The sequence below is a fragment of the Saccopteryx leptura genome, chromosome 1 (assembly GCF_036850995.1).
Source record: "Saccopteryx leptura isolate mSacLep1 chromosome 1, mSacLep1_pri_phased_curated, whole genome shotgun sequence".
Taxonomy (NCBI): domain Eukaryota; kingdom Metazoa; phylum Chordata; class Mammalia; order Chiroptera; family Emballonuridae; genus Saccopteryx; species Saccopteryx leptura.
Window position 1 is genome coordinate 154,024,142 of NC_089503.1, and position 10,395 is coordinate 154,034,536.

A 10,395-nucleotide genomic window follows, 5' to 3' on the forward strand; every position below is an offset into this window, starting at 1 on the left:
AAATTTTTTTTCTGGAATATTTTATTTTATTTATTTTTTTACAGAGACAGAGTCAGAGAGAGGGATAGATAGGGACAGACAGACAGGAACAGAGAGAGATGAGAAGCATCAATCATCAGTATTTCGTTGCAACACCTTAGTTGTTCATTGATTGCTTTCTCACATGTGCCTTAACCGTTAGGCTACAGCAGACCGAGTAACCCCTTGCTCGAGCCAGCGACCTTGGGTCCAAGCTGTTGAGTTTTTGCTCAAACCAGACAAGCCCGCGCTCAAGCTGGCAACCTTGGAGTCTCTAACCTGGGTCCTTCGCATCCCAGTCCGATGCTCCCATCCAAGTAATAACCAGGCCCGACCCTGCTTAGCTTCCGAGATCAGACGAGATCGGGCGCGTTCAGGGTGGTATGGCCGTAGACCCGATGCTCTATCTACTGCGCCACCACCTGGTCAGGCTGGAATATTTTAGCAAGTCAAAATGATTCAATCTCTAGTCTAATGCATTGACTTTTTGCTTTTTGAGAACTGGGATCACATCCATTCTTTTCCTTCCTCCGGTCTTGCTCCAGAGAGGTCACTGACACTATTTTGTTTTTCTCATCTTTAGGTTATAGTAGTATCTCTAGATTGCACACACGTGTTAAGGGCACTTGAACTGGTTTGGAGATCAATGCTTTACCAATGCCCTTTTAGAATTTTTAGTTGGGAGATACATATTTATTGACAGAGAATAAATATTATGCCTCAGTTTATTTATCTACAATGTTCATATGTATGTGTGTTTAGTCAAATACTGATGATGCATAGTTGATGAAAATGATTTTTAAACATAGTACTAAATATATAACATAAAAACAGTCTTTTTCAATAAGGGGCTCACTCATTATCTGATCCACTTGGATATTTAATCCACACAGTTCTCCCTACCTGCCCCCTGCCAATTTGGACATAATTGATTCGGTGGTTGGATTTATTCTCTGGTGTTATTAGCTTAATGAGCTTAAAGCTGCCTGTCAGACCTGGAAGGGCACTCATTATCCACCTTTGTCATCTAGTTTAATCACTCCTGTTTTAGCAATCTGAGGCCCAGACTTGTCTTCTTGCTCTGATGCACACTGGGGAGATAAAGAACCATGTTTAGCCTCTAATCCAATGGAGTAAACATGTCCAAGCACAAAACCTGTATCTCACAGATTGGCTTGCGTGTGTCATACAACACACACGCTACAGCCACATACCCAAGCCCCCACATGTCCTTAGGGAGAAGCAATTCTCCCTCAGAATAACATAAACAGGCCTTTGTCATTGTCATCTGTGGCAACAAATCAACATTCTGAGTACAGCATGTTTGAGAGGCATTAATTCTGTCTGTATTTATCTAATGGCCATACTGTAGATGATTCCTGACTTAATTATATGCAGTGTAGACATCAATGATTTTCTTTTTTTTTTATTTTCAATATAGGAAATCAGATGATAACAATGGTGTAGAAAATAATGCTCCCAGGCACAGAAAAAATGTAAGTTTACTTCTTAATGGTATCCCAAATAAAAGGTAAAATTGAATATACGTAGGCCGTCTACTAATTGAGGTACTTTTTCTTTCTTCTTTTTTTTAGCTTTATTAAAGACCTAGTCAATCACTATGTGCTTGGATATGCTTATTTACCACATTATGGGAGAAAATATAATTTTATACAGCAATAAATATCTTTTTTTTTTACCACCAGAGACCCAGTCTAAAAGTAATTGTATTGCATTGCCTCTATATATGTTCTTTCTTTTGTCACCGTAGGCTAGTTTCTTTTACAACTTTTCATTTAGTTTTATTTTTTTCCTCTCTCAATTTTTCTGGATTCTCTCATTTTATTCTCACACATTCCCATATTTTTGGTTCATATCAACTTTTTTTTTTTATTGACTAGAATAAAACATTTTCTCAGTTCATCGGCCTTGTTCTCCTGAATAGTTAGAACAGGAACTGTTAGTTTTAGTGGTAGTTTGGGTCACCCCCCCTCAGCAGTTTTCTCTTTACAAACGTGATGATAAGTCATTATTGAAGAATGGGGACTTGCTAATTAAATTTCACTTTGTTTTATGTAACTCAGGAATCAGTGGCCCAGTGAACAAGAAGCGTCATGCCAAGAGCCATGGGAAGATGTATAAAGAGTTTGTTTTTCTGCTTTGTTTTATGCTTCATGTTAAAGAACGTCAGAGTTTTTATTTTTCAAAGAATAAAAAGTTTAAGCAACACGTTCAACAGTACCTTTGTAAATAATAGGTGCTACCTCAGATCGAAAGATCTTTTCATTCTGTAACTATTTTACATAAAAGCAAGGTAAATTATATTAAATATTGTATATTCTGTGAGCAATAACGCAGGATAATAAATTTTATTTTGGTCTTCAGTGGACATCCAGAACAGGACAGACACCAGCAAAACCAGTTAATAGTTCATACGCCAATGTCTCTCAAAACTTGTTGTAACCAAACAACTCATTAAAAAGGAAGCCTTTGCCATTTGCCTTGAAATTTTTTCTCTCTCAGTCTTCCTTACTATGTACAAAACTAGTTGTAATAATATTCATGTAAACTTCTTCCTTCTGCTATGTTGGAAAAAAAAAAGTGTGTCTTTATTAAGAATAGAATACTTTTTGCCTTTGCTATTGATGGTTACTTTCTACAGTTACCACAAGGAAAACAGTTTTCCTCCACAAATACTGGTTTACAGCTCAAGAAACAAAACTGTGCACTTGCTCTGTGACCACACAGGCAAATTTCCCAGTCTCTCTTCCACCCACATCTGCTGCTTTTGGACACCAGGGTAAAGTGATTCTTAGTCTTTATGCAGAGCATTTTTTTTTTTTTTTTGTATTTTTCTGAAGCTGGAAATGGGGAGAGACAGTCAGACAGACTCCTGCATGCGCCCGACCGGGATCCACCCGGCATGCCCACAGGGGGCGACGCTCTGCCCACCAGGGGGCGATGCTCTGCCCCTCTGGGGCGTCGCTCTGTTGCAACCAGAGCCATTCTAGTGCCTGGGGCAGAGGCCAAGGAGCCATCCCCAGCACCCGGGCCATCTTTGCTCGAATGGAGCCTTGCTGCGGGAGGGGAAGAGAGAGACAGAGAGGAAGGAGAGGGGGAGGGGTGGAGAAGCAGATGGGTGCTTCTCCTATGTGCCCCGGCTGGGAATTGAACCCGGGACCCCTGCACACCAGGCTGACGCTCTACCACTGAGCCAACCGGCCAGGGCCTATGCAGAGCATTTTTTAAAGCCATGGGTTTTGGATTTCCTGAGTTCCATCAAGTACTGTTGTCATAGGGTGTCGTCGTATAGTCATAATGTCACACTGCTACACGGATGCCTCTGTGGTTCATGGTTTCCTGGTACTTTTGACTTGATACCTGGTTTCTTAGTGTCTGTAGCTGGCTGGCTACATCTCTAAAAAGGCACTATTAGTGCTTTACAATGCTAATTCTTTTGTCTGAAACCCAGAAAATACTACATCACTTTTGTGATGTCGGAAATGCCTTAGACTTTCCTTCAGAAATAGACTACTTAGTTTCTATTGCCTATGAAACCAAAATATGATCAAAATCAGTCCAGCCAAATCTAGGGAAATATGAGTAGACATGGAACTTTGTCAATGGCTTTGAGCAGAGTGTTAAAATTATATTGAAGAAGAGTAGATTGCATTGAGGACAATACTGTACAGCAGGGGTCCCCAAACTTTTTACACAGGGGGCCAGTTCACTGTCCCTCAGACCGTTGGAGGGCCGGACTATAAAAAAAACTATGAACAAATCCCGATGCACACTGCACATATCTTATTTTAAAGTAAAAAAACAAAACGGGAACAAATACAATATTTAAAATAAAGAACAAGTAAATTTAAATCAACAAACTGACCAGTATTTCAATGGGAACTATGCTCCTCTCACTGACCACCAGTGAAACAGGTGCCCCTTCCAGAAGTGCAGCAGGGGCCGGATAAATGGCCTCAGGGGGCCGCATGCGGCCCGCAGGGCCATAGTTTGAGGACCCCTGCTGTACAGCCTGCTGGGCGTCCTTCAGGATGGAGGGCCCAGAGTCCCACTGCTGTCAGGAAGTGGAGTTCAGAACAGTAAGAAGCAGAGAGGGATGTGAGATGGTGGCTAGGAACCCACATTCTTCATGATGAGGGGATTAGAATTTGGAGAAGCAGAGTTCAATGAGTTAAAAAAAAATTTATAGAAATGTATGTGATGTGCTGGCTGAGAAAATTATAATAAAATTCTGGCAGTGAAATTTTAATCTATGGCATCCCAACTAATGTTAAGAACATTACTAGTATGAATAATCCATAGAAAGTAGTAACTTGGAAGCTGCCCACTATTTTGTAGTAGTAGTATTTTGTGCAAAATGTGTAAAGTCTACATATAAGTATTTTGAACGAGGATACACCCCTTAAATCATGACAGATTTCATTGTATTCTTGAGCCATAAAGCCATGCATTTGTGTTGGTTTCATTCATTATTAATTAGATGACATTATCTTGGGTCATATCTATACGATGACAGAGAACCAATTAGTTCACTTAATTAATCTAAACAATTTCAGTCCAGTGAGAAATTAGATCTGTGTTTGACCAAGTCCAATTTAAAACCATATCCATGTGACTGAGTATGTACAAACCCAAAACTATTTGTAGCTCAGACGCAGTATGGAGTCTAACACTTTGCTACGACTACTTAGGCTAAAATACTTTTCAAGTAAGAGAAATTGCTGCCCCAAGGTTAAATGATCTGAAATATTTACATAGTACATTAAATTTTTAAGTGATAGTGGCTGGCTGTTTTTCTTAGAAAAGACCATTTATTTCAGTAACTGTAAGCAGAAAAAGTACTCAGAAAATTAAAGTTGAAATTTGGCTTCTCAGAGTCTCTCTGGAGGACCTCTGGAAAATTACTTCTCTAATGTTATTAGATTAAAAATGAGAGCTTCCATTAACTAACCTTGTGGAGATGATAAATGCATTAACTCATAATGACCAGTTGTCAGTTGACTAAAATACTAAGTAATCTGAAGTAGGAAAAACACTGCCCATTTATACATCAGATGGAAAATGCTATTAATCTTTCCAGTGAACAGGATTTTACAGCATATTAAGTAGATTTAGTGTCAGAAAAAAGTTCAATCCTTTGATTTTAGCTTATACTCGAATGTTAATCTTCTCTCTTTGTAGTCTTCCTTGTTTTCCTCACTATCCAGTTACTTAGGCCAAAATCTAGTACTCACTGTGATATTTTCTTCCCCTCCATTAACTTAAATGTGTTACAAATCTCCCTTCCTTTGGCCTTCCAATAATAGCCCAGGGGTTGGGAATCTATGGCTCACAAGCCAGATGTGGCTCTTTTGATGGCTGCATCTGGCTCGCAGACAAATCTTTAATAAAAAAAATAATAATAACAGTAAAAATATAAAACATTCTCATGTATTACAATCCATTCATTTCCTACCACTCATGTTCATGGTTGCGGGTGGCTGGAGCCAATCACAGCTGTCCTCTGGGACAACACCCAATTTTTATTGGATAATGCGTAATGTACATGGGTTGTTGTATGGCTCTCATGGAATTACATTTTAAAATATGTGGCGTTCATGGTTCTCTCAGCCAAAAAGGTTCCCAACCCCTATAATAGCCCATTAACCCACCCACAGCCTCCCTACCTCCCCCTGTCCAGCCGCTACAGCCAAGGGCTTGGTGTTCCTACCTCAGTCTCAGCTTCTGCACATCCGTTTTTCACATTGCTGCCCAAATCATTTTTCTAAAGCACAAAGCTCACTATGTGACTTAATGAGATGGCATCCGTGTCACACTTCTGCAGGCTCGCCTTGGCTGTTTCTTTTTTTGTGTGTGACAGAGACAGAGAGAGAGAGACAGAGAGAGGGACAGTTAGGGACAGACAGGAAGGGAGAGAGATGAGAAGCATCAATATTTTGTTGTGGCTTCTTAATCTCCTTAGTTGTTCACTGATTGCTTTCTCATATGTGCTTTGACGGGGGGCTGCAGCCAGAGCGAGTGACCCCTTGCTCAAGCCAGTGACCTTGGGCTCAAGCCAGTGACTTTGAACTCAAGCCAGCGACCATGGGGTCATGTCTATAATCCCATGCTCAAGCCAGCGACCCTGCAATCAAGCTGGTGAGCCCGTGCTTAAGCCGGCCACCGCAGGGTTTCGAACCTGGGTCCTCCACATCTCAGTCTGACGCTCTATCCACTGCGTCACTGCCTGGTCAGGCTTGGCTGTTTTTGAATATTGCTGTTTTCCAAATTCCTAATCTCTCTCCAGTGTCTTGACTTGGCTTAGAATTTATCAGGACCTGGTTTAGAATGCTGTCCCTGGAACCTCCTCCCCACTGAGTAATTCAAGGTTAGCTTTCAGAGCTTTACTCTGATGTTATTTCCTGGCAAAACACTCAGACTAGTGGAGTACCATCTGATATACTCAAGCAACTACATACCTCTTTGTGCTTATTACCCTGTATTATAAATATATATTTATTCTTCTCTTTCCTGATTGGTGTGCTTTTTATTTGTGTCCTGCATTTACCACAGAGAGGATACATTAGAAATGTCATGAAATGTGTGTTGAATGGATAAATGTATAAGTGAAAATCAAATTTCATAAATTTGTTCTTATTTTTAGAACAACCTGAATTGTTACATCAGAATCAATACAAAATATTTTAACAGAGATGAGCAAGCTTTTATAACTTGAATTGTTTGCTTCTGTTACTTTGAAAAACACAAAGTAGTAAAATTAGAAGTCTTGTCAGAAATTTTAATAATGTATTGATATCTAGTGAGCAAAGAGAGTTCTGCTTCCTAAACTCTTATACAGGGTTTGTTGCTTCCAACCCATTTAGATTTATGTTGTCTATTTTTCATGGACAGCACATATTGTCCATGATAATAACATCATCATGTTATTATCATGTCCAGCACATAATAACATTATTCTTTCTGTTAGTTGCCAATGTATGAACTTTAATTAAACATGAAGAATGTGAACACTTGGCATGGTGCTGTTGGCCAGCGCTGACATTAGTGCCGTTAGGATATGTAGTGACATTAGGATGACACTGAATGTCTCATCCTCCTTCCCGTCAACCCCTGTAGTATCCTAGATACTGTATCTGAGATAGACTATCTCAGGATCCAATTCAAGTTTTTATTTTAAAAGAAAGAACCTTAAGAAAGTTTTAATTGTTTAGTTTTGATGACTGAAAGTTCATCTTGGACCAAATTTATATTAAAAAAATGTCAGTTCTGCTCCCTTATTCTCTGGATCTTCATCTTTGAGGCATTTAAGAAGATTTATGTGAAACGACTTATGAAATATCTGTTGTGCCTCTTTATAGAAAATGAACAACTCTAATTGAACAAGGCTATGCAATAATTTAGGGACTTCTTCTGTATTTGCGTTGTTCATCTTGAGATGGGAATAAATTCAAGTAAGTGTTCCAGGATTCATGAAAAAATACAGTGACCTACTTATCACATGCTCTGAACTATTTATTGAATAAATGAAAAATAGATAAATGACTCAATTATTTCGGAACCTTAACTTATACCTATTTTGTGTAACATCTACCTTGATTTTGGTTAATTAACTGTGGGTTTATCCTACTCTAGTATAGATAAGGAAACTGGAGCTCTCAAGGTGCATTTCTGTCCTGAGATATTCAGGAATGAAGTTGGGTTTCCTGCCCTGTTTGTCAGCTGTGTTCTTTATGGAGGATATATATTATACATCACATGACCTCCATGTCATCGTATATAGGAACTATTATCATCTACTTTTGCAGAGGCGAGGAAACTGAAGTTTAGAGAGATTAAGTGTTTGGTGCTGGGATTGAAATCCAAAAAGTCCTCTTCAAGAGTAGGTTTAACCACCAGGTTGAAGAGCTTTCACTTGCTACTTGTATGTTTCTTAGAAAATGAGGCTATTGTCTATCAGCTGTCATTTTTTTTTTAAATGTCACGCCTTTAGATGGTCAGTTACATAACAAGTTTTATACTCTTATTCTTAAGGCTTCTAGGACCTGTGGTAGGGCAGACTTGCTGGGATCTATGCTGGGAATCTGAATGCTTGTGTTTGGGGAATCTTCCTCACCACCCCAATTTTACTGCTCGATAGCTGATGTTACCATAAGATTCATCACCCAGACTCTGAGATGAAAGAAGTTGCTACGTATAGTTTTACCAGGATAACAAACAGGAAAGAGATGAGATGGTCACATTTTCAGCCTGCAGGAAAGCATTAAGTATTTTCCAGATGTTCTAGACTAGGCACAGTGGCCACAGCAACAGCAAGTTTGAATGATAAACATAAATTCACTTTCAAGGAAAGATTTAACCTTATCCCATGCTCTGTCTATCTCACTATTGAGAAGCACCGATATAATGAGATAATTTAGTAAGCTTAAAGATTTATTACTTTCCAAAAATAATTTAAAATGTATCAGCATTCAAAAGTATGATCCATGTATTGTAAGAGAAACTGGAAAAGAAGGTCCTATTTTTGAGAGCCTGTGAAATGAACTGAACAATTTGGACGTGTTTATCCTTATGATTAATGTGTCCTAATAACATCTGTGTGATTCTCAGTGAATCAGGAATGTGTGATTATTCCCGTAGGATAAAATTTAATTATGAAATCGGTGATCACTTGTGAATAGCGTCAAAATTACTTTTAATCACATGGTTACCCTGTATAATCCATATTTCTTAAACCCTCATTTCCCAAATGGGAACATGCTAGGCAAACTTGTTTAGAATATTGGTTAAAATACCTATATTACTTTGGTGTGTTAGTTATTATCTTGAAAAACTATTATTCATAAAAAGTGATTCTGCTTTATTAATTTGTAATTTATTTGAGAAAATAATCTAGCACAAACTTATTTTTCTAAAATTTATTTGACAAATAAAAATGAGACTAATTACATATATAATTAACTATAATGCTGTTAAACATACAAAATGTTTATATTAATTGCTTGTCTCTTAAATATAAATTTGACCATGAATGTTACTGTTTTTTAAAATAAAAAATTATGGATTTATTATGACAGGTTTCCTAATTGTAATGTTTTCTTTCTTTAGCATATGTGTCTAAATTGTCATTAACACCTTTCTGTATTGTGTACATAGCACCGAAAATGTCTGTATTAGAATGTTTAAAAAAACTTTTGTTGCATATAACTCAAAGGATATATTTAATAAGGCAATTAGTTTTAAAAAATTTACTCTGAGTTAACAATTTGAGTATTAGAAAATATATTTTTAATTTAAAATTTTAATACTGATTAAAATATAAATTTAGGCCCTGGACAGTTGGTTCAGTGGATAGAGTGTTGGCCAGGTGTATGGATGTCCTGCGTTCAATCTCTGGTCAGGGCATACATGAGAAGTGACCATATGCTTCTCCCCCTTCCATCTAGCCCTCTCTCCCTCTCCCCCCTCACAGTTAGTGGCTTGGTTGATTGGAGCATCTGCCCCAGACTGGGGTTGCTGGGTGGGTCTCGGTTAGGGCACATGGGGTAGTCTGTCTCTTGATCTCCCTTCCTCTCACTTAAAAAAAAAAGTGAAGTGAAATTAAAGACACTGGATAATAGAAAATATTAATTTTTTTCTTAGATTATACTAAGAGAAAATTCAAGGTTTTAAAGACAATTCCTCCTTCTCAAACCCAACAAAAAAAGAGTACCTAGAAATGGGAGTCTCATGATTAATTTTGAGACACGAATAGAAAGGAATTTTCAAGACATACCAAATATATTTGAAAAAATTAAAAGGCAAGAATAGCCTTGATATTGTTGAAAATTTAAAATGAAATTAATATATAGAGCATATTTGCTTGTTGTCCCGGATAGATGTTTTAAAATTTGCTGTGTCATTTTAAATTGATTCAGCAAAAACGGTTTCAAAATGTGTATTTTATGACAATGTCTACTGCTACAAAATTTATTAAGATGGAGAACAGAAGTGGAAGGCTGGGAGTTAAATGTTTTCTTAATTCTTTTTAGATAAAAATGTAATGACGATACCTAAATCTGATGAGGTCATTACAATAAAAAAAAATTACAGAGCAATGCCACTTCTGAATTTAGTTGCAAAGATAGTAAATAAAATAATAGTGACTAGAATATACCAGCACTTTAGTAAAATAATACATTGTACACAAATGAAATTTATTCCAGGAATTCAGAGTGGGTTCAATATTGAAAAGTCCATGAAGGGATCAGAAAAAGGAAAGAGATTGGTGAAATTATACACACATAACACGATGTTATAGAGAGCAGAAAAGCAAATTCTGGAGGGAAAGGGGGAGGGCGTTGCAGGGAGGCGGGGAAG

At 37.7% G+C, this 10,395-nt stretch overlaps 1 protein-coding gene across 2 annotated transcripts in view; it reads left to right on the forward strand.

The window, feature by feature from the left end:
• Positions 1-9,048, forward strand: part of EMB (embigin) — a 51,384-nt gene extending 42,336 nt beyond the window's left edge. For both annotated transcript variants that reach the window (XM_066377939.1, XM_066377949.1), the window contains exons 8-9: positions 1,460-1,514; positions 2,103-9,048. In XM_066377939.1, coding sequence (XP_066234036.1) covers positions 1,460-1,514; positions 2,103-2,120 — 73 coding nt within the window. In that variant the 3' untranslated portion in view covers positions 2,121-9,048. The remainder of the gene's footprint in view (positions 1-1,459; positions 1,515-2,102) is intronic.
• The last annotated feature ends 1,347 nt before the right edge of the window (positions 9,049-10,395 follow it).